Here is a 25,362-nt window from a genome sequence, read left to right as displayed (position 1 = left end):
TGATCGTTTTTTCATTGTGGTCTTCATATTGATAGACCTTCGTGGTCTGGTTTTCATTCAGGGCGCAGACAGCCTCTGTGTTGGTTTTTTAAAAATAAATATTTTTTTTGTTTACTTCATGCACCTGAGGACATGTTTCTCATTTTAGAATAACTATTCTTCAACCTTACATGTAGATTTAAATGTTCCTAAACGTTCGTAGATTTCAGCATGTCGTCTTATTTTAAAAACGGGGCTAACTATATGATCACTGTTGTCAGATCAGACTAGGGAATCTAAAACTTGACTACTTGCAATCCAAAGTTCTGTTAATGCAAGTTTGGGGGTAACTAGTTGAGGATTTTAGGGAGCTGTTTCCAGCACTAAGCCTGACACTGGTTGCCTGTGTGTAGCTGCTCCTGGAATGAAAATTCTCCCAACAGCTGGAGCAGTGGTCATCTCACAGGGTGCTCAGGTTTATCAACCCCATATTATCAGCCAGCCAGCCACACAGGTAAGGCTGCCCCACCTTCCTATGGCTTGATTTTTTTCCATGTATTTGTATCCCTGATTTTGACAGTGGGCGTGTCCTTGTGCAAGACTTTGCAGACAATGCAGACTGCAACTATCACAGCAGCTGCCACCATCTCAGCCCCTGCAACCTCTGCAGTAGCCATATCTGCCACAACTACAGCAAATCCTGCAGCTCCCACTTCAGATGTTAAAACTTGTAAGGCTAAATACACACTGAAGCCAGTGTGAAGACTGATCAGTACAGATTTGCCATTTTGTTTAAAAAAAAAAAAAAAGTGTATTTCCTTACTCTCTCATTTATTTTCAGCTGCCCCCGACACTTCCACTTACCAGTTCGATGAGTCGTCTGGCTATTACTATGACCCTCAAACAGGTCTCTATTATGACCCCAACACACATGTAGGTTGCCTTGAATATCTGTTTTTGTTTGTTTTTTTAATAATCTTTTGCAATAGAGAGAACAGAATATTTTTGGTAGCTTTAATGAAGGCACTGTTTTGCAGTACTACTATAACTCATACACGCAGCAGTACCTATACTGGGACAGTGAGAAGCAGGCATACGTTCCTGCAACCGATTGCAGCAGCACTGCTTCTAGTTCTTCCACTTCTGCTAAAGAGAGCAAGGAGAAGAAGGAGAAGCCCAAAAGCAAAACTGCTCAACAGGTTCCATTTGTGTTTTAATGTTTTTTTTTTTTTGTTTTGTTTTTTAATCCACAATGGAAGCTATTTCTGATGAGCAAGAAGTTACAAAGTATTTGTTCACACAGCTAAGTCCTGCAACATGACTCTTTGTACGTTAGATTGCAAAGGATATGGAGCGTTGGGCTAAGAGTCTGAACAAGCAGAAGGAAAACTTCAGGAGCAGTTTCCAACCCATCAGCCAAGAAGAGAGGAAAGAGGCAGCAGCAGCAGATGCTGGCTTCACACTGTTTGAGAAGAAGGTAACCTTCCAGTCAGAAGCATATCATCAACAGGTTTGCAAGTGGGTTTACAGATGTTTATGAAAACTAAATGCATGTTTGTGTTTTGTTTGTAGCAGGCGGGTGGTTTGGAGAGGCTGGTATCGGAGGCAGTGAAGACTGCCGAAGAGGAAAGTTCATCCTCAAAGGCTAGTTCTTTTGAACTCATAAAACTGTTTTTTTGGAGGTTTTTTCCCCAAACTGTCCCTCAGTTTTGTAATTCCAGCGTGGTTAATTTTGCAGGTGGGACTTGTGGCAGCCTATAGTGGAGACAGTGAGCCTGAGGAGACTCCAGAGGGTGAGGAAAAGGAGGACAAATTGACAGACTGGAAAAAAATGGCCTGCCTGCTGTGCAGGAGACAGTTCCCCAGTAAGGAAGCCCTAATCCGCCATCAACAGCTCTCAGACCTGCACAAGGTACTTGCACTCACCTTGGTTTTGGCATAAAGCTCTCAAGCCAGAAATGTACATCTTATGTGGTGGGTTTTATTCTGTCTCCAACAATCCCCCCCAGCAAAACCTGGAGGTTCACAGAAGATCTAAGTTGAGTGAAGCAGAGCTGGAGGAGTTGGAGAGGAAAGAGACTGAGGTTTTTGAGCTTCACTGTATATGTACACACACACACACACACCCCACTTTTCCCTCTCCCTAGAGTGGAGGGTTTTCTGTAATAAACACAATAGTTTCCATTTAAACATTTTCCATATAAACCTAGTCTTTTATATTGTTTCCTGTATGCAGATGAAGTACAGAGACAGGGCAGCTGAGAGGAGAGAGAAGTATGGCATTCCTGAGCCTCCTGCGCCTAAGAAGAGGAAGTTCACGCAGCCTGCACCAGTAGTGTAAGCTAACACCCCTGGCCAAGAATAACAGGCAGATCACTAATTTGTACCCTGTTGGATTAAACTTTGCTTTTTAATTATAGATGTCTGTGTGAAAAAAAGCATATAAATAAATATACCCTCTCTCATCAGGAATTATGAGCAGCCCACAAAGGATGGCCTGAACAGTGACAACATTGGCAATAAGATGTTGCAGGCTATGGGCTGGAAGGAAGGAAAAGGGCTTGGCAGAAATCAGCAAGGCATCACAGCACCTATTGAGGTCAGCTAACGTGTTCTAAACTGTATTCTTCTCTTAGTTTTCTTTCGTTTTTTTTCTGTGGAGGAACTTTATTCATCAAATTCACATCATTTTCTTTTTGTCTTAACCTACAGGCCCAGATGAGAACAAAGGGAGCAGGGTTGGGTACCAAAGGCAGTAATTACACCCTCTCAGCCTCAGATACCTACAAGGATGCCGTGAGGAAAGCCATGTTTGCACGCTTCACTGAAATTGAATAATATGTTGTCATCCTTACGTTAATTTCACTGGGTTGTCGGCATTGCTATGGTTTTTGTATGGGGGGGGGGGGGGCTGTATAGGTGGCAGATTGGTGTGATGACACAACCGTGTATATATGTGTATAGTGTCTTGAGAGATTTTTTTTTTTGTTCAATGGGGAGGGGCATTGTCCTCATGTAAACTGTAAAGTTTGTACAGTACGTTCTTGGATTTGTACATACAAGAATAAAATGTTGAATTAAGTTAATTGTTTTAGGTATTTTGTGTGTTATTTGATCAATATTCAATCTTCTATAAAGCTGTTTATTTACAGCTGTTTTTTTGTTGGAATTCCTGTGACGATCTTCAGAAGGGTTTTATTTGCTGCACGTTTTAGTTGTGTGTTCTAGGTTTGGTCGGACTGCTGTGCCTGATGAGTTTCAGTTACCCTGTACAGGATTTCCTTTCCTACACCAACACTTCCTGTGTCTGCAAAGTAAGTCGGAAGCTACTTTTAATATTGTAACTCATGTATAAGGTAATGTGACACTAATGAGATAATATCTTTCACCACCAGCAGGGGGCGGCAGTGTTTAATTATTTTTTTTAAAAATGTGTCATCAGCACAGTGCAATCACTCCATGCAAACGTTTACAGTTTAGTGTTTAGCATATGTCATGTAGAAATTTAGGTGACTTTAGTTATCAACTTGGCAGTATTAACACCTCAAAGACTGCTTTACAAATTAAACTTTACATTGAAAATGGATAAGCAACCTGTCATTTTACAGCATTATTAACGCAAATAAATGTTTTCTTTGATTGTAAATTCTTTTCTTTTACATTTATAGTATGCACTTGTCTCCCCCACACATTTCTCTGGAAGTCAGGTTGATCAGGTGTGGTGAGTGATCAAGGACATCACTGCAATGATATGTACATAACCACCCCTTGCTGTCTGGTCTGCTGGCACTGTCCGAGAGATAATGTTTGAAATCAGCTGGAAGCTTGCCTTTGAAGTTGTGCAGCGAGCAAAATCAATAACACTCAGTGTACTGTTAATGAGGGCCATCACTGGGCAACAAGTGCACTTTTCCTCCCGACTCACTGCTGCTGAGTTCTGCTGACCAATTCACTCTGACCTGAGGTTGAGTAAAGCTTGGTCCAATGAGAACAATGGGTGTTATTTATCAGTCTTTTAGGAAAGTTGTATGTAATTGCTTGTGTAAGCCAAATTTCAGCTACATTTACAAAATATTCAGAAATGCTGATTGTTCTTCATACTCGACTACACCGATCGGCCATAACATTAAAACCACCTAATACTGTGTAATCCTGTAGTTTCCCAAAACAGCTCTGACCCGTCAAAGCATTAACTCCACAAGACCTCTGAAAGTGTGCTGTGGTATCTGGCACCAACACGTTAGCAGCAGATCATTTAAATCCTGTAAATCTCGAGGTGTTATTCACTTCACATTTCATACAAGTACTGGTTGCCCCATACATGTGACAACAATCTCCTGAATTCTTCATATCTCTGGGTATTGGGTTAGGGTGTCAAGACGGAAGCCTTTTTTAACAGAAAAAAAGTAAATAAATAATACATCCAATCTCTGAAAACCATGTGGAATAATGTGTTATAGTCTGATGAGACCAAAGTTGAACCTTTGGCCATAATTCCAAAAGATATGTCTGGCACAAAAAACACAGCATATCATCAGAAGAACACCATAGCCACGGGGAAGCCTCCTGGTGGCAGCATCATACTTGGGGACTGTTTTCTTCAGCTGGAACTGGGGCTTTAATCAGGATGGAGGGAATAATGAATATCTCCTAATACCAGTCAATATTGAAATTGCACAATCTTAAGGCTGCTGCTAAAACTTTTAAAGGCACACTATGCAAGTTTTGGCCCTATTTTATTAAAAAAATAAGACTGCATGCATTTTGTGGAAGAACACTGTGCTTGGTCGTGCTTCGGCTCTGCATGTCTGTGCGGATGAATATGGCTCACAGCACCGGTCAGTATGAGGGAAAATGGATATTTTCTGGAGGGTTGCCGTTTTGCATGGTCCATGGTCTCGCTCATTGTGACAACTAACCTACGCTACTCCCACACCTTACATACGACAAAGTAGCCGGAGCTACTTTTCTCTGTTTATGGATATGACGAACCACGCACAGGAGCGAATGGCGAATGTCATTAGTGAATAAGAGTAAAACATAAACATGGTTTGGAAGATGAATTTATGATGTACTTACTCATTATTTCAATTTTGTTTATTTTGGAAAAAAAAAAAGTTACATAGTGTACCTTTAAGATGAAGAGGAATGAAAGTTTTCAGCATGATAAGGACCCAAAGCAAATCTCCAGATCAACAAAGGAATGGCTTCACCAAAACAAGTTCAAGGTTTTAGAATGGCCCCTCCAGAGTCCAGACCTGAATCCAATCAAAAGTCTGTGGTGACCTGAAGAGGGCTGTGCACAGGAGACGCCCAGCCAATTTGGCAGAGTTAGAATGCTTTTCAAGGACGAATGGCAAAATACTGCTATGTCAAAATCTGCCAAACCGATTGACTCTTACCCAAAAAGATTGAATGCTGAGATAAAATCCAAAGCTGCTTCAACTACAGTAAGTATTAGTTTAGGGGGGTGTACACTTATGCAACAAGTTCATTGTATTTTTTCCCCCCTTAAAATGATTCTTATTGTTTTTCACTTCAATTAATTGGTTAAAATTTCACATTAAAGGTAGATGATGTTCTGACATCTTGGTTTAATTTTTTTCCATTACAAAAACCTGCCATTTTAACAGGAGTGTGTAGACATTTTATATCCACTTTAACAAAGGTCTGAATATATATGCACTTAGAATAATAAGAATAAGGTACTTCAGTCTTTAATTTTGAATAAATTTACAAAACATTCCCAATACCTCTTTTTTCACGTTTGTCATTGTGGAATGTTGTGTGTAGATTGATGAGAAATGAATAAGTTGAATCAATTTTGAAGCCTGCTAAAATGTGGAAAACCTGAAAGAGTCTGAAAATCCTCCGTATGCACTGTACCACACAGACTATTTTATTTCTGTCATAACCATGTCTCTATTTCAGATTTACTGCTAGTAGTATATTCACCCATTATGAATAAATAGTCTTCTCTGACATAGATGTGTGTGCGTGTATGTGTGTGTAGGTACTGTATGTGTGATTTTAATATCAGCCAACATGAGCATTCTCTATATTTTAGCTAAATGGGTATTGTAGAGATTGACAGTCAATCTTCTATGTAGATTTCTAGAACAGTTACGTGCAATTTGTTTACATTTGTTTCACATTTTCAAATTTTTTGAGAATATCAAGCCTCGTGTTCAATATGCATGCATTTTCCAATACAGTTTATCAAATACATGTTAAACAGAGGGATCACACATGATGTGCAATGAGTCATGTTTATCAGTGATGTCCTATATTTGTTCTCATATGTGTGCTTTTTGGGAAAATGTTTAAAAAGAACGTTGCTCTTCAGCCCCCTGTGGTCAAGGTCTGGGTGGTATGCATTCCACAGAGTAAGTTTATTTTCAAGAAGTAAAAGCTGTTTTGACAAAATCTGGAGACTACTTTGCCTCATGTATTATTGCTGTACAGTGGGGGAGATAATAATTGAACGCGTCAACATTTTTTTCAGTAAATATATTTTCCAAAAATGTATTTCCTATTCACATGAAATTTTCATCAGACATCAGTATTAACTCAAGAAATCTGGAAATATAAAGAATTCACAACATTAAAGCCCATAAATGAAGTTATGTGTAATAAAGTGGAATGACGCAGGTAAAAAGTATTGAACACACTAACTGAAATTAATTTAATACTTAGTGGAGAAGTCTTTGTTTGTAGTGACAGCTTCAAGACGCTTCCTGTATGAAGAAATTAATGGGCCGCAGTATTCAGGTGTGATTTTGGTCTGTTCTTCTAAACATGTCTTTAAATCTTGTTCAATTGGATTCGAGTCAGGTGATTGACTGGGTCATTCTAATGCCTTGATTTTTTTTCTCTGAAACCAATTGAGAGTTTCCTTTGCTGTATGTTTTGGATCGTTGTCCTGCTGGAAGTCCACCCACGTCTCATCTTCATCATCCTGGTGGATGGCAGCAGATTCTTCTCAAAAATCTCCCGGTAAAGGGCTCCATTCATCGTTCCTTCAATTATATGAAGTCTGTCAGTACCATGTGATGAAAAACAGCCGAACACCATGATGCTTCCACCTCCAAACTTCACTGTTGGTGTAGTGTTTTAAGGGTGATGTACAGTGCCATTTCTTCTCCAAACATGGTGTGTAGTATGACAGCCAAAAAGTTACATTTTGCTCTCGTCTGACCAGACTACACTCTCCCAGTATTTCATAGGCTTGTCCAAATGAGTTGTCGCAAACTTTAAACGAGCTTCGACATGCCTTTTCTTTAGTAATGGAGTTTTGCGGGGTGAGCGTGAGCAGTGGAGTGCATTGCCTATTGTTTTCTCTGTGACGATGGCACCTGCTGCCTCCAAGTGTTTCTGGAGCTCTTTGCGAGTGGTCCTTGGCTCTTGGGCTACTCTTCTGACTATTCTTCTGACTCCCTGGTCAGATATCTTGCAAGGAGCTCCTATGTGTGGCCAGCTGATGACGGAGTGATGTTGCTTCCACTTCTGGATAATGAGCCCAATGGTGCTTACTGGAAGATTCAGAAGTTTTGAAATACACCTGTATCCAATTCCAGCAATATGTTTTGCAACAATAAGGTTATGAAGGTTTTGGTAGAGCTCTTTGCTTTTATCCATTATAAGATGTTTCTTGTGTGACACCTTGGTAACGAAAAGCCTTTTTATAGACCATCAATTTACTAACCCAGCTGATATTAATTTGCACAGATAGGAGGTATAATTACTTACAGATTTCAGCTGGTTCTTTGCCTTGGAGAACTGCTTTTTCTTAGCGTGTTCAATACTTTTTTCATGTGTCGTTCCATTTTATTACACTTAACTTTATTTATGGACATTAATGTTGTAAGTTCTTTATATTTCCAGATTTCGAGTTAATATTGATGTCTGGTGAAAATTTCATGTGAATAGCCTGAAAATTTTTTTGATGCGTCCAATACTGTATTCTGTAATGTATCTATTCAAGCATGAATATGACAATCAAAATATTTTATACCACAGTGCCATTGAATTCTTGAATTTGAACAGTACAACTCTGACAGTAGTCATGTCTGTAATTACATCACAGGTTCATATTTATACATCATATATATCATTCTATAGTAACAACTCATTCACAGGGACTTGTAGATATGGCAGATTCTCCAACTCCAGCTAATAATAAATAGATTAAGAGAATTTATTGTTATATGACAAAAGAAAATTTTGATATGATGAAGATTTTTGTACAAGTTTTTCACCACAGGAAAGTCTTCAGCACAAAGGACTTTGAGGTGCTTTGAAGTTTCTCGAGAAACGTGACAAGCTGCATCTTATCAACTTCAGGAGAGAGAAAAAAATGGATGTTCTAAAACATTAAATGTAACTATAAACAGATAAATTTATGAACAAATGAATAACTGCTGTGCTAGAAGAGGAATAAAACACCTCACAATGTGCTGTCATAGGAAAATAATCCACTCCGCTATTTCATGGGAGCGCCAAAGGGGCACAGAATTCTACTATCCACCATCCCCTGCATGTCACATATCACACTAATCACTCTCACCTGTATCCTGTTTCACCTTGATGATCACCACTATTTATGTTCCAGTTTTTCCGTGTCTTAATGTCAAGCTTTTTGTTGTAGTCTTCATGTGTTGTCATGTGTGCCATAGTCTCACTTGTAGTCTGGATGTTTTTGCCTTGTATCTACAGTTCAGGTTTTTGGTTCTTGTTTTCACAGTTTTTTTTGGTTTATACTTCAAATAATGAATGATTTCCGCATTTGCACCCGTCTTCCCTACAATTCCTGACATGCTACACTTCGGGCCTTATCACTGCACCCTGTTGTGGATTATATTCCTATAACAGCAGGTCCCCAAGTATTTTATTCCTTCCTTTAAAATTAGCCTGATTTGCTTGTGTGTCACACTGATTTTTGTGAACTTTCAACTTTCACTTTGCTTAATTCACCATCTCTTTGCCCACACAGTTGTTTGCTTAAAAATTGCCAGTGAACTGCTTTCAAAGTCCACTCCTACAATCGTCATGTTTCATTGCTGTAATCAAATGAGCTGCATTTTTAGTGATGACAGGGTCTGACCTACAACAAACAAATAGAGGAAAGTGATACCAGATTAAAAAGAGATTGAATGTCCACAAGTTTAGAATGGTCAAGTAAGTCTAAAAGGGTATACATTTACATTTTAATGGCATAAGCAGACATTGGATATGAAATTGAATCCTCTAATTTGCCATTTTGTATTTATGACACTGTTAGCTCTCCTCAAAATCACAAGGCTTGATTCTGTCTTGATGTAATGCAGAGGATTCATTAACAGTCTTTCTTTATCTCAACACAATTAGGTATGAAACAAAAACACAAGCACAACTAACACTACCAAACAAAAACAGCATTCAGGTGACTCAGTATTTGTCACACACAATGCAGGAATATTGCCAAACATGCTATTAATTTAGTCTGTTGTGTAACATTAGTCTTGCTGTTACACACTGGTATAATTAATTACTAAATAAAATTAATATAAATGAATATAAATCCATTATTGCGCAATATTATTTGGGAAAGTATCACTTTTGATTGTGCAGTCATGGTATTGATTTAGATGATGTGATAATGAACAAAAATGATGTTATTTACACCATGATTTTATTGTATAACTTAAATAGTTTGTTTTGAAGTAATGGGTTATAGTCCAATAATAATAATAAATCAATCTTCTCTAGCTAGTGTGAATAAAACACTTGGTCAGTTAGTTGTAGGAGTTGTAGGAGGAGTAACAAAAACGTCACTTTTCAAAAAATTTTCAGCTTTTGACTAGTAAGTGGCGCTGTCACAATATTTGTTGCATAGCCTCAGAGCATGGTCCTGAAGTTACTAAGATTTGTGTCAAGTTGGTCTGAAGATGATTTGGTGATGATTGGACAAAGTTTGTGGGATGAGGAGTTTTTGAAAAAATCAAAGATGGCGGAAAATTTTATTAGACTAAAATCGACGTCATAGGGTGCATTGAACTCGCCTCAACCCAGCGATTCCAGAAATGCCTTTTAAACTTTGGACACATGATTCAAAAGTTATGAGCATAAACACACTTCCAAATTAGGCCCAAATTTGACCCGATGGTGGTGCTAGAGCATTGGCAGCACTTGGCCCAAATTTGGTCAGAATGTTTCTTAGACCCTGCCCAATCAGTGTGCCAAATTTCACAGTTTTTTACCAGATGGTTCTATGGGCTTGCATAGACAACCTAGCCAGAAGAAGAATAAGAGGAAAAGGTAGAATAACAGTAGGGTGTCTATGCACCTTCAGTGCTTGGTCCCCTAATAACAATATTGTTGCATAGCAACAAGACACTTCTAATTGACCTATTTATGTGGCCTAACAATTGGCCGATATTAAACATAAATATTTGAAATAATGTTCATTGTTTCTTCACTTTACTTCCTTTGTTTAATTTGTAAAATGTTATATTAAAGCAGTGTTGTAATGTCATGGCTACAGGCTGAAGTCGAACGCTTGAGTACTATTGCTTAAAAATGTATTCGCCTCAGTAAGCAATAACTGATAATCACAAAACACCCACACCTCAATAGTCTGTGTGAGCTGCAAGTAAAAAGATCTTTCTCCAGAAACTTGCACTAAAGATGTTACCAATGTACCATCTAATGTGTAACCACATTATTGCACATAATTGCACTAATGTGTTACCAAGCCAACTGTGGGCCTTTTGATTATTTACGTATTAACAATGAACAATAATACTGACCGATACCAGACTTACCTGTGAGACATAAATCAGCAAATAATACACAGAATATTTTGATAATTCAGGAGAAACAGTGAGCAATCCTGTTAATGTCACCTGTCCACGCAAAAAAAAAAAAAAAAAATGCCTCATTAAATGTGAATGTTATCAAATTTGTTGGATTGCATTTAGACATTACCATGGGCACAGCTAGGTGTAGAGTGACAGACTTCCAAAATTCAGCAGCCTACCCTTCAGCCTAAACAAACACAAAACCAAAGACAATGATAATATTTCCAGTACATCCCTTTTCTGCTTCACATCTAATCCACAAATCATTCTTTGAGTAAAACTCTCTCTGATAGTAGAATGATGTGAAACACCCCCTGATAAGATCATTGGCTAGATTTATTCAACTCAACCATTTAACCATCTAATGTGCCCTCTTGCCTCTACAAACAGTACAATACAAGTCATAGGAAAACAAATGAGGCGCCACTGCATTTTGCAATTCAGGTAGGCAGGAGAGTTTGTATTATCAGCTTCACACTAAGGCTTGTGCAATGTGTATGAACAGAGAAGAGGGAACATCATGGTCATGTTACACTAAATTGATTACCAAATATGACAAAGACATTTTATATACAGTTCTGTGAAAATTTATTCGCCCCCATGGTTACTAAGTCCCCAAATCTATGAACCTGCATTCATAATGGTGACCAGCAGGACTAGACACAATCAGGCCTGATTACTGAAAACCCTGTTCAATCAAATCAACACTTAAATAGAACTTTTTCAACAGCATGAAGTTGGTTAAAAGGTCTTACTCAGTAACACACTATGCCAAAATGGAAAGAAATTTCAGAAATGATGAGGAAGAAGGTGATTGAAGTATGTCAGTCTTGGAAGGGTTACAAAGCTATTTCAAAGGCTCCGGGACTCCAAAGAACCACAGTGAGAACCATTATCACCAAATGGAAAAACTCAGCACAGTAGTGAACCTTCCCAGAAGTGGCCGACCTTCTAAAATTGCTCCAAGGGCACAGCAACGACTCATCCAGGAAATCACAAAAGAGCAAACATCAAAGGGACTACAGGCCTCTCTTGCATCAATAAAGGTGATTGTTCATGACTCCACTATCAGAAAGACACTGGGCAAAAATGGCATCCATGGAAGAGTGGCGAGGTGCTGACACTGCTAACCCAGAAGAACATTAAGGCTCATCTGAATTTTGTTTGTGTTTGTTATTCCTGGCTCGCTCATTTTAAAGGTCAATTCCAATTGAATCGCGTGCTGGTTACTCTGTGCAGCTTAACCTAGACTGGGCCTTAACAATATGTTGATAAATTCTAATCACCAATAAATTACCAAGCATGTTCATGGCACAGCTGGTTTACATTTAGTGATGTCCACAAAACTCCATAAAAGGCACTTCTGAGAGCTGAAAAGAAAATGTTGACTAAATAGCAAAAGAGCACCTAATAAGCACAGCGTGAAGTAATATTACAGTAATGCCAGCTCATTAATGAGTTTGACAATATTTTTGTTAAATTCATGGTTGCAGTTGAAATGAAAAAGCTTTTTAAACTTGACCATGAAATCTGTATCTAGAATTGCAGTAACTCATGCCATTTATAGGATTTTGAAGTCTACCAAATGAAGTGCACATTAAGAAGTCTCTTTGGGCCTCATTTATCAAGCTGGATAGGAAGAAATATATTTGTAAATTGTTTGCAGGAGAACATACACACGAAATGTATTTCTGAACAAATGGGATTTTCATGAATTCCACATTTGTATAAATGTTCTCGTGAATGATTTAAGAATAATTTTGTTTGTATCCAGCTTGATAAAAGACCAACAGCTTTTCCTTCTAATCTTATGATGGTGCACTGGCTCTTTCCTGGAGGCATGATTTGCCATATGCTTCCAGTCTGCTTTTGCTCTTAGGTGGTAAATGACACTGAGGAAAAATGACTATAGTTACTGAACTGAGGTGTGTCAAGTTTTTCTGTTTATTGGTTATACTCAATCAGTTTTCGAAAAACAAAAGCCAACTGAAGTGGCCATCAGTCTTTGATGACGGTGGGTTTTTTTTTTTCTGTATTTATGTCAGATATTTCAGTTCAGTTGTATTTGATCTCTTCAGGTCTGATTTACAAAAATCTAATAAACATTTGACATTGAGTTTTACAGTTAAGGCATGTTTATTTTCATACATTATTATTATTATTAGGGGGCCAAGCACTGAAGGTGAGGAGGCACCCTATTGTTATTCTTCCTTTCCTCCTCTTTCTTCTTCTTTTTCTTGTTGTTCTTCTTGCTAGGTTGTCTATGGCAGCCTTGTGAAATTTGGTACACTGATTGGGAAGGATCTAAGGAACATTCTGAGCAAATTTGGACCAAGTGCTGCCACCATTGGGTCAAATTTGAGCCTATTTTGGAAGTACGTTTATGGTCATAACTTTTGAACTGTGTGTCCAAAGTTTAAAAGCCAGGCATCTTTGGATTCCCTGGGAGACGTCTTTTTGCTACTCCTCCTACCAATTTTGTCCAATCGTCACCAAATTTGGAAAATGTCATCTTCAGATCTTCACATCATCTTGAGACCTACCTAAAGAACTATCTACTACCATTCTAACTGTTCCTTATACAGACAAAACATGAATGACAGGGTTTAATATCAAATAGCATATTATTGAGCAATTTGCAATAAAAAAAATACAACATAAGACAGATGTTTGGTGCAGATACTTGCACAAAGACCCAGACTGACGAGGAAATACATAAATACCTTAGATGTTTTCAAATTGCAAGAAGAATAAAAAATTCAGGTCAGAACAGCAATCATGACCACAGGTCAAAGTAGCAAGAGACAACAGGGTCTCTACTGCTGTGACAGCAAGGTCACAGCAGTAGTGGCAGCTGCAGCAGCAATGTCACCCTGCTGCCTATTTGTTTATCTAGATCTTTCCTCCTACAGTCAGAGAATTCCACCACTGTCCATGGTCAAAACATACACATCATGAGTGAAACTACAAATCACTCTTGAATCCCTTTGCCTAAAGTTATGGCTTTGCTTTCTTCTGATTGCTTAGGCAACAATTGTAGCACATCTGTGAATGTGTGGCTCACCGAGTCTGGGTGCTTGGCCCCTGAAAATGTTTTTTTTTTTTTTTTAATTATTATTATTAACAACAATAATTTATTGTGTTTTTTTGTTTATTTGAAGAAACAGTTTATATGAACATTCTCAAGTTATATTTACTAATTAATGGTGAGAAATTAAGCACAATCTTTCTCTTACTTTGCAGTGCAAAATAAAAAGTTTTATGGAGAGCTTCTGGCTTGCTCTTGCTTTGCAAGGGTAAATAGGCTTAAATCTGTAGAAGAATGTAAAAAAAACAAGCATTACCAACAAGTCAGTGTTAATAGATGCGCTGTTCCTAATTATGTTGGTAGTTACAAGGCCTTCTGTCCAACTCATGACGTTCAGGTCTTGGCTGTATCTACTAGGCCTCATGGATGAAAAATTCTAATTAGGTCATTTTGCCTTTAATTTTCAACAAAAAACAGACCTCTGTAAGATATTCCCTACTGCTAAATTGTGTGTGCCTGTGAGAAGTATCTTTTTTTGAAAATCTTTTACTTGTTTTGCTATAAAATTTCAATTATTAATTTCTTGAATTGTCTAAATTATAATTAGAACCAAGGCACTCAACAAATAATAAACATTTGTATTTGCTCATACTACGGTCTAAATGAGTACTATGGTATGAGTATGAACTTGTTTAAAATTAGCAGTCTTTTATGTAAACAATAAGAGACTAATAATTCCTATCCTGTAGCAGTCTCACCAATTTCATGACTTAAAGTACTTTTTTTTTCTTTCTTCTATTATTAGAAAGCTTCCTGGTGCTTTGGTCTGGTCTGGAACTGTGCAAGCAGCACATTCATTGTCAAACCAGTGCTAAAGCTCATTGCTATTAACAATTAAAGCAATTAGTGCAGTGGGCAGAACAGAGCTGGAGCAGAATTACCGCTTACCTTAGCTGCCATACTCAGACACAAACCAACGCTCCTTCCAGCTGCTGTTTTTCTCTGTAATGGAAAAGTAATTGCAAGGTTTTCAGCTCTGAAGAGGCAAGGATGAGTGGCTGGGCTCAGAATCTAATGAGCTGGCGTGGTAACCACTTACAGTAGTGGAGTGTGTGTATGCGTATCCATAGCGGTGGTGAAGGAGCTTGAAAATAAGCATATATAATGTCCACTGACAACTACAGACTGCTGTGATTAAAAAAGAGGCCATGTGGAATGCACCTTGCATAAGTCTGTATGAAATGTTTGTGCTTTTTATACTGGTTAATGTGGGGGTGGATCTAGTCGATAACCCATGTCTTCTCACTTTAAGCCAGGCAGCAGTCTCCAGCACAAGTAGAATGAAGACAGCTGCACTGAGGACAGCATACCGTGAACACACAGGTACACACTGCACTATATATGTATATATATATATATATATATATTTGATAATGAGTCTTTATTGATCACATATACATTCAGCACAGTGAAATTCTTTTCTTCGCATACCGCAGCATGTTAGGAAGTCGGGGTCAGAGCGCAGGGTCAGCTATGATACAGCGCCCCCTGGAACACAGAGTGTTAAGGGCCTTGCTCGAGGGCCCAACAGTGGCAGCCTGGCAGCGCAAGGACTTGAACCCCCGACCTTCCGATCAGTAACCCAAAGCCTTAACCGCCAAGCCACCACTGCCCCATATATATATACTGTATATATTTAAAGCAGATAGATGCTATGAAGCAATGTAAGAGAAAATGCTTTGAGTGTTGACTAGTACCTCTTGTAGTAAAATACCATTTAAACACACATATAATTAATGTTGGGGATGGTGGAAGACATAAAATTTTTGAAATACCTGATTATGTCCCCACCACTTGTTAATAGCTGTGTTTGTTCAGAAACCTGCCCAAACACGTTCTTAAAACCTCACCAAGCCCATGCGAAATACATCTTATGGGTCACACTGTGCTTCTGCATTACTGTAAATTAACACGACACACTAGTGGCTATGCAGTGCGTTGACTGTAAACAAGCACAGTTCTGTTGTTGTGTAATGGAGGTAGTACCTAAACCCTGAGCCATTTTTTTGAGAGTTGAGTGCAGTGAGTGCTAACTGATGACAGGCTATTAAGACAAATGTAATATGGCGTAAGCTTTTCGTTTATTTTTGGAAGCAATACACATAGTTGTCTGGTGTAGTGTGTTGTACAGTATATTTGGGAGGAAAAGGGGTGAGTATAAAGGAGGATCGATGGAGGCTAATTTAAATTCATGGTATTTGTAAAAATTAGCATGGATACATAGATTAAATAATATGTATAATATATTTATGGTCTAGTGCATGGGTGTCCAATCTGCAGGTGTCCAGGGGTGTCCAATCTGCAGGTTTTCATTCCAACCAAGCTGAAACCACACCTCTGTGAGGATGAGTGATAATAACCCTAACTCGGAGCCTCAGATAAGATGCGGAATCAGAGAATTATAGAATAACCTCAGTCCATATTTCACAGCCAACATAACCACATGACTCTAGTAGCGTAACGCCAACACTGAGGAAGCAGCACATGATACTCACTTTTGAAGCCGTCGCGATAGGTAAAGTTAATTATCACTTGCTGAGTTAATGTTTTCCAATGAATACATTTTCGAGAGCTTCTTGCAAACTCAGCCAGGCTTTATCAGCAGCATTAATGCTACACAATGATGAACGCTAACTTACCTGTGGTCATTTCGTTTCCTCGCCTCAGGACTCCGACTCTGCTGTCACAATCAAAAGGTCAAAGCAACAAATATTCACTCTGAGGCAAGTTCAGAATTGGATGATGATGCCGGTTGACAAGGTGATTGGATAATAATTTAACACATGCTGTGTTGGTCACTCGTGTGAAGCTTTTTCTTTTTTAACACGTTTATTGTATAATTTAACACGTGTTGAAATAGTAATAACACAAAAAGTGTGTAGGATATTAACACATCCTTTCTGAGAGTGTAGGTGCAGTGATATTGTACAGTTCTTGATTTATGACGGCATTGTGTTAACACTATTTATGTACAGTAGGGGTTGCTATGGTTTGGCATTTGGTACTAAATTTCATGTTTGCTAATGTCAGCAGGAGACTGACAAGAACTAGTGGGTTGAGACCAAAAGCAATAACAATGCTCTACTAAGATTCATGGGGTGCTGCATAGTTGTTGTAATTTCAATAGAATGAGGCCATTCTACATGGAAGCTTCGCTCATTATGTAATGCTAACCATGCATTACATATATATTACAACCAAGCATTACATATATACAAGACCTGGATAAGGTAAATTTGAGGGAAATCGCATTGTTTGGTTGTAGTGTTCATGTTGGTTTTGTAGTATATATATATATGTATATGTGTGTGTGTGTGTGTGTGTGTGTGTATATATATATATATATATATATATATATATATATATATATATATATATATATATATATATATATACACACTACAATGGGGCACGAAGGACCCAAACAAAAATAAATAAAAAAGAGCCCGAATAGACTGTAAAAGACAACACAGAACTGTCATATCACAGTAAACCAGCAAACTACATTTCCCATCCTGCACTGCAGCCTACAAACATGGCCACCATGGACCACAATTCCCAGAACACTTGCCTTCATTCTAATCACACACACCATCATCCAATTCACAGCACAATCACAACCACAGTTTAAAAGGACTTCCTATGCATCCACTCTTTGCGATGTATATGCTCAATTTTGTCTTCTGTCTCTGTCGTTACCAAGCCTTAATACCGTGTTTGTTTATTCAGGTTTTGACCTTGTTCTTGTTTATGACCTTGTCTCTTAGCCTTGCCTAGTTTGGACTGTTTGCCTGATCGCCTGACTTCTGCCTGTCTTTGTTTATGGATTTGTGCCTGTTCCCTTGGATTGCTGTCTTAAACTACCTAACCTGCACTTGCTTCTGTCTCAGCCTCCATTACGTGACAAAAACAAACAGAAGGAAACCCAACAAACCACAAAATAAACAAACGCAGCAGCACAAGCAACAGTCGGCCATACCAGCGGACTGAACAAAACAGCAGTGAGCTGCGGAAGGCGGACCAAACAAAACAGCAGTACCGCAACGCTGCCCTGCAGGCTCAATCTGACGAAGGGTTCTTTTAACACGGTTTAGTCCTCCTAGCAAATTACAAATGTACGGTTATTTGTGACACTCTTATTTAACCCTCCACTTATAAGATGAGGAAGAATTCACCTACTTTTATATGGCTAATACAACCATAACACTATTAGCATTTCAAGGCCACTAACATACCCTCACAAACAATGTAGTACTACATGTGAAGAAATTGCTGTAGAGCAAAGTTGCCTTCAAAATAATAAAATTAAATGTTTCTACATTTAAAAAGTACCTGAACAAGCAGTAAACAGTAGTAAATTAAAATAGTAAAGTATTAAATAAAGGCAATATTTGGTGTGACAAAAAAAGAATCATCCTTAAATGCAATTTGTTTGTGTGCAACAACTCTAGTAAAATGCTCACAAAATAAACAAAACAATTGCATGAAATTCAGGTGACATTTATTAAAATCATTTAAACATTTGACAGATGTAAGAATTGGAGTTGATGCATCTTCTTACAAATCTCTCGGCCATCTGGGAAGACAAGAGTCCCACTCCCTTCCATTTGAGAAGCTGTAAAAGAGCTAACAGAGTGTTGGTTAGTGGTTAGCTACAAAATATGGACAAATTCATTTGGGCTTCAACTGAGAAATTGCGTTACAGAATCCCAAATTGTGTAATTTTGGAAATGTGACCTCTCTCCTAATGAACAAAATGGCACTGTAGACTCACCAGGAAAATCTAGCTGAGTTGTGAATATTTATTTTCCAGCCTTTAAGCAGTTCACTGTCAATTTTTTTGCACAATCTAATTAAGTCAACCAACCTTACAGAGATCGTGGAAAGCATTACAACCTAAACCCCATCCTCTCTTTTTGTCACGTTAACCTTGTGAAAAACTTTTGGCCTCGACATTACTGAGCCAGTTAAGTTCCGTTATCCACTAACTGTCTGCACCTGTTACCCAGCATTAACATTCACCCAATACATGAAGAAACATGACCGTAACCTATCCACCTAATGCTAATTACTGCAGCTTTGTGCAAAACACTAGCTAAATGTAGTTAACCTTAACCCACTCTCTGTATTACATCATGGTGAACAGTTGTAATGCTACGTTATCGTTAACTCTCAAAAAGGTGATGTGAATATCTAACATCACCATGAGCTGTATGCCTAATGACGCTCAGCTTCACTGTTCAGCCGAGAAAAAATAGTCTCCAGTACAATTAGTGCAGTTTCTTAAGGAAATGAGCTGTAAGTTTTATTGAGCATCTTGCAGACCCAGCCACAGTTCTTTTGGAGACGTTGACTGTTGCACTTGCTTCTGATTTTTGCAGCAAAACCAGCAGCCTTCGTTATATTTTTTATCTGAAAAGTGCTCTCTTACGTAATATGCTGCTTTCTTTATTTGACATACAAACATTTTTCTGTAACATTTAATTTTGTGCTGGAAAACTAATGTTCTAAAATGTTTTTTGTAGTTGATAATACATATAGTGCCCTCCACTAATATTGGCCCTGGGTAAATATGAGAAAAGAAGGTTGCGGAAATTTGTCTTTACTGTTTAACCTTTTGATCTTTTGTTTAAAAAAATCACAAAAGTACTCTGCTCTCATGGATATCAAACAATTGCAAACAAAACACAGGTTTATATATATATATATAAAAGAATCTTTGTTAAATATAGCTGTGCCACCCTTATTGACACCCTTTTAGTCAATACTTTGTGCTACCTCCCTTTGCCCCATTTGATCCTTCACATTTCGAGGTCCACACTGGTGGACTCTCCTCTTCAGTTCACTCCACAGGTTTTCTATGGGTTTCAGGTCAGGGGACTGGGATGGCAATGGTAGGGCCTTGGTTTTGTGGTCAGTAAACCATTTTTGTGTTGATTTTGATGTTTTGGATCTTCCAGCAGGACAATGATCCAAAACATACATCAAAATCTACACAAATCCACGGCCCATTTGAAGCTTTCTGGCAGAGGCAGTCAGGTTTTCATTTAATATCTGTTGATATTTGATAGAGTCCATGATGCCATGTATCCTAACAAAATGTCCAGGTCCTCTGGCAGAAAAACAGTCCCAAAAACATTAAAGAGCCACCAATATATTTAACAGTGGGCATGAGGTATTTCCATACGGCTATTTCTCTGTGTGCACCAAAACCACCTCTGGTGTTTATTGCCAAAATTCTCTATTTTGGTTTCATCTGACCATAGAACCCGATCCCATTTGAAGTTCTAATAGTGTCTGGCAAACTGAAGACAATTGAGTTTGTTTTTGGATGAGAGTAGATGCTTTTTCTTGAAACCCTTCCAAACAACTTGTGGTGATGTAGGTGACTTCAGACTAACTTTTGCAATTTTCCAGCTGTGATCTTTGGAGATTTTTTGGCCACTCGAACCATCCTCTTCACAGTGCGTTGAGACAACATAGGCCCAATATAGATCCAATATAGATCCTCTTCCAGGTTGATTCCTAACATTTCCAGTTGACTGGAACTTCTTAATTATTGCCCTGATGGTGGAAATGGGCATTTTCAATGCTTGTGCTATTTTCTTATAGCCAATTCCCATTTTGTGAAGCTCAACAACATTTTGCCACAAATATATTCCTTGGTCTTACCCATTGTTATGAATGACTAAGGGAATTTGGCCTGTGTGTTACCTCATATTTACACCCCTGTGAAACAGGAAGTCATGATTGAACAATTTCCTGTTCCTAGTCACCCAGGTGTACTAAACATTTTTTTAAAATATCAATGGGAATATACTTCAAATATATTTTTCTCATATAAATTCATATGTGAATTTTTTTAAAACAAAATATCAAAAGGTTAAACAATAAAGTCAAATTTCAAAATTTCTTTGTTCATATTTACCAAGGGTGCCAATATAAGTGGAGGGCACTGTATGTGTGTGTGTGTGTGTCTCTGTGTGTAGTACACATAGTGTGTAGTATGTGTATGTATGTATGTATATATATATATATATATATATATATATATATATATATATATATATATATACAGTCATGTGAACAAAATAAGTACACGATATGGAAATTGTTGGCTTTTTTTTTTTTTACATATTTGGACAAACAAACATTTGATCCTCTTTGAAACAGTGCCTATTAATAAAGGTGATAATTATCAAATGACACATTCAGTTGACTTTTTTGGTAATTTTCACAATTTAAATGAACAAAAGACAGTTCAGCCACAAAAAGTAAATACACCCCTACATTTATCACACCTTCAAATCCATAAAATTAGAATCAGATGTTGAAGATACAGAACCTGCTTAGGGAGTGCAGGTGGAACCTGTCTTATTTATTCCCCTCTCATATCTAGTGTCTGGTGTTCCCTTTGCAATTGAGATGTGTGATGGGGCCATGCCAAGATCTAAAGAGTTCTGTTAGGCCTTCAGAAAAAAGTTGTGGAGTCTGGCAAAAGTTTTAAAATGATCTCCAAATTATTTGAAATACATCATTCCACTGTAATGAAAATAATCTACAAATGGTGCAGATTTCAAATGACTGCCAATTTGTCTAGGACTGGCCGTCCCAGCAAATTGAGCCCATGAGGAGGTTGTCTCATTCTAAAAGAAGGCTCCAAGAACCCCAAAATTTCATCACAGAATCTGCTAGTAAGTCTCGCAACTGTTGGTGTCAAAGTGCATGCTTCTACAATCAGAAAGAGATTGCACAAATTTGACCTGCATGGGAGGTGTGCCAGGAAAAAGCCTTTGCAAGACTACAGTATGCCAATGAACATATAGACATATATTCCAGGCCTTTTAGAATAATGTGATCTGGACAGTCAAACCAAAGAGAGTTGTTTGGCCACAGTAACAGCAGACATGTTTGGCGCAGACCAAAGACAACTTTTCAGGGGATGCAACTCATACTAACTGTGAAGCACGGTGGTGGAAATGTTATGGTTTGGGGTTGCTTTGCTGCCTCAGGGACTGGACAGCTTGCATTAATTGATTCAACTATGAATTCTGCATCATATCAAAGAGTGCTTGAAGATAATGTGAGGCCATCTGTCCGAAAGTTGAAGTTGAACTGTAAGTGGACCTTTCAGCAGGATAATGATCCTAAGCACAGAAGCAAAAGGCTCAAAAGGAAGAAATTGAGGGTTATGTAATGGCCTAGTCAAAGCCTGGATTTGAATCCATAGAAATGTTGCGGGGGGATTTGAAATGGGCAGTATGTGCAAGAAAACCCTCAAACATCTTGCAACTGACGGACTATTCCATGGAAGAGCGGTCAAAAATTCAAGCAAGCCTGGTGAACAATTATACAAAAGGCTGACAAGAAGTTATTTCTGCTAAAGGGTAATACTAGATTCTGAGGCCAAGGGTGTACTTACTGTTTCCACAGAAGAATATCACATCTATTTATTATTCTATTGAATAAATGATTGAAAAAGCTAACTGTCCTTGTGGTTTTGCTCAAGAATATCAACTTCATTAATAGGCACTGTTCCAAAGATGATCAAATGTTTGCTTGTACAAATATGTCAAAAAAGCCAACTATAATCTCCAAACCAACCCCAAGCTATTTCCACCACTGATTATACCGTTCCAATATAGGCATTTAATTCACTTATACAAATTGAAAAGCCCAAGTATACAACAATGCAACAGATAGATGGAATAATATCCCAGCCACAGTTTTCACTGAACGAGTGAAGCAAGGTTTAGCAGTGTAGCAATGACCTAGGCACATTGACTCGTTTTTGCAAATAAGTTTGGATTAATGAATAACTGTCCGTGAAGTCATATATTCCATTCAGTTCAATTTTATATGTATATATCAGTTTGAACAATAGACACTGTCACAAAGCAGCTTTACAGAAATCAGGATGGAGATATAGAGCTCTAAGAAACAAGTGAGAGGTGACAGGGGCAAGGAAAAACTCACTGAGATGGAAAACAACAACAACAAACAAACAGACCCTTAAGAGATACCAGACTCAAAAGGAAACCCATCCTCTTTTAGGTGACTCCAGTACATTTATCAATGATGTGTGTTTAAATGCTACTGTAATTTTTTTTTTCAGGACTCTTGAATTAATGAAAAAATGGTGGTTAAACTGAACTAGCCCAGTCCCAAAGTCCATGGTTTGTGGTGTTTTTGAGTGTTGTTTAAGCCCACACAGGCTACATGCTGTAGGATTTACCAAGTACACTCTCAGAAATACAGGTCCCAAACTGTGCTTTTCCTTGTTGCTCTGCTGGTATCATCAACATCTTCTGTAGGTACATAATAGGACTTTTAAATACCACTAAAGGTACACCACATTATGCCTTAATTCCCAGTTTTAAAAAAAACAACAAAACACCACGAAATGTAAAAAAACAAACAAACAAACAAAAAACCAGGTACCTTTTAGGTGTACTCAAGTATGGAGCAACACATCATTCTAACCAGTTTACTACTTCACTATTAGTACTAAGCATTACTATTACACCTATACTATTTTAACAAAGCATACTATTTAGTACGGTAGGCGCGCGCTTGTCACTGGCCTGTCTGTTAACCCAAACGCGATTCTGATTGGACATTTCATGGAGGGCGGGACTTCCACGACTCCTCCTATTTCTCAACTAAAGCGCGACTCCGACTTCAATTAATTTCTCCCAACAGTTCATGTGTAACACAAGAGGCAGAAAGCTGCAATTCTTAGGACATCCCGCTGCACAAAGAGACAAACAACAACAACAACAACAACAACAACAACTTTTCAACCTACAGCCTAAAGAACAACAACAAAAAATTCGCCCGGAAAAGCCGCGAGCTGTAATAACGCATTAACAGAGGAAAGTCAGCGGTGTATTTGTGTTTATTCGTCGACGGGTAAGCCACGTTTCACTTTTTAGTCACTTATCGTTTTATAAACATGTCTCTCGCAACTCATTAAATGTAAAGCACATCCTACAGGTCTATACCTTTATGCCTTTTGAAATAGTTTGTAATCAATGATGAGTGAGGTCATGCGGGAATGAAAGGGAATGAAGTAACAGTCTTTGTTTGAGAAGGGAGACAGGCTGTAGTCTCGGTGGAGGATTCCTGCTGGTGTGTGTCACGTCCATGTGTTACACTCTTCCTACTGTATAAACGGTTAAATCGACGGCTCACGATGTAAATAACGAAACACCGACGCGCGCAGGATTATTCTAAAGAGATCATGTAACCGGGGGCTGGCTTGAATAGTGAGTCTAAGGACAATAAGGACTGCTCGCACTATTATTTGGTGAATATTAAGAGCACAGAGGCTCTAGGCTGTTTTCGTTGTGTGTAGAGCGCTTAAACACAGGGATTAGTTGGTGAACAGGACTTTAATGCTTTTTAATGTTTTTTTTTTTTTTTTTACATTCAGGATGTAAGGGCAGTTCTCTTTAGTTGAAGTGGCCACGCGCTACTCAAGGTTTGGTTCGCTACGTGTAGTGATGGGAAGTTCGGATCATTTTACTGACTCGGTTCTTTGAATCTCGTTCAGCAAAATGAACGAATCTTTTTTAAAATTTTTTTTATTTTTTCCATCGAGTCATTTCGTTCATTTCAGCTGAATATAATTAAAATGGTACAATGTTAAATTCCTCTGACACATCTAGTACTTAATAAACGATCAAATAAACTATAGACTAATGCAAACCAAGGACAAATTCTGAGAAACAGAAGTGATTCATTAAAGCGCACCTATTATGGGTTTGAAACGTACCTAATTTTGTTTTAAAGGTCTCAAACAATAGATTTACATGCATTCAAGGTAAAAAAAAACCAAAACCCTTTAGTGTGCTCTTAATTTAAATTGCAGTATTACCTTTATTTCCCCATTGTCAAAATGGACTCGTTCAATGATCCGTTCTAAATGATTCATTCTAAACTCCTACTTTCAGAGAGTATACTCTGCTCTGATTGGTCAGATGTCCCAGTCTGTTGTGATTGGTCTACTGCTGTCAGCAAGCAGCTGATGAAAACCAGAGGTGGGGCTTTTTGTTACAAACCTATGTAGGTTAGTACAGGAAGTAAATCTGGAATCACTAACGACTCGTTTCAGCTGTTCAGAATCGGTTCCTTCTTTTGGGAGTCAATAACTTTGTCGTGCGCTTTGATTTTTGAAACTTTGCAGACTTTTTTACATTCACAAACAGCTCGATAACACACTACATGAAGGGTAATATTTGAAAAACCATAATAGGTGCACTTTAAGAGCTTAGCATTAGGTCTTCAGCTATGCAGTCTGTTAGTTCACCTCACCTCCCGATCCGAGTCACATCTTTTGTGACTTTTCTTTTGTCACGTCTGTTCCCCGGAAACAGAAATGATAATTCACATCTCAAGTCGTCGGGCTTGAGTTATTCGTTCATCACGTGACCGCCCCATAGGCTCAATGCTTTG

The 25,362-nt window shown here is 38.2% G+C and overlaps 2 protein-coding genes across 5 annotated transcripts in view; both read left to right on the top strand.

Annotated features, from left to right (window-relative positions):
* rbm5 (RNA binding motif protein 5) overlaps positions 1 to 25,362 on the top strand; it is a 111,640-nt gene that overhangs the window by 7,792 nt on the left and 78,486 nt on the right. The window contains exons 15-25 of one of the 3 annotated variants that reach the window (XR_008387095.1): positions 393 to 493; positions 580 to 709; positions 821 to 912; positions 1,017 to 1,178; positions 1,316 to 1,456; positions 1,552 to 1,623; positions 1,718 to 1,891; positions 1,989 to 2,063; positions 2,216 to 2,316; positions 2,449 to 2,578; positions 2,692 to 2,885. Coding sequence is in view for 2 of the 3 variants with exons in the window: in XM_053636359.1 (XP_053492334.1) it covers positions 393 to 493; positions 580 to 709; positions 821 to 912; positions 1,017 to 1,178; positions 1,316 to 1,456; positions 1,552 to 1,623; positions 1,718 to 1,891; positions 1,989 to 2,063; positions 2,216 to 2,316; positions 2,449 to 2,578; positions 2,692 to 2,817 (1,304 nt within the window). In the remaining variant the exon portion in view is untranslated. Of the gene's footprint in view, positions 1 to 392; positions 494 to 559; positions 710 to 820; positions 913 to 1,016; positions 1,179 to 1,315; positions 1,457 to 1,551; positions 1,624 to 1,717; positions 1,892 to 1,988; positions 2,064 to 2,215; positions 2,317 to 2,448; positions 2,579 to 2,691; positions 3,066 to 25,362 lie in introns of those variants that run through there. The other 2 variants (XM_053636359.1, XM_053636361.1) reach the window with 2 other exon arrangements.
* Positions 23,595 to 25,362, top strand: part of slc38a3b (solute carrier family 38 member 3b) — a 43,176-nt gene continuing 41,408 nt past the window's right edge. For both annotated transcript variants that reach the window (XM_053636363.1, XM_053636362.1), the window contains exon 1: positions 23,595 to 23,817. The gene's annotated coding sequence lies outside the window, so the exon portion shown is untranslated. The remainder of the gene's footprint in view (positions 23,818 to 25,362) is intronic.

This window comes from Ictalurus furcatus, chromosome 11, assembly GCF_023375685.1.
Source record: "Ictalurus furcatus strain D&B chromosome 11, Billie_1.0, whole genome shotgun sequence".
NCBI classification, from domain to species: Eukaryota; Metazoa; Chordata; class Actinopteri; order Siluriformes; family Ictaluridae; genus Ictalurus; species Ictalurus furcatus.
Note: the sequence above shows the minus strand (reverse complement) of the source record. Positions and strands in the feature narration are given on the sequence as shown.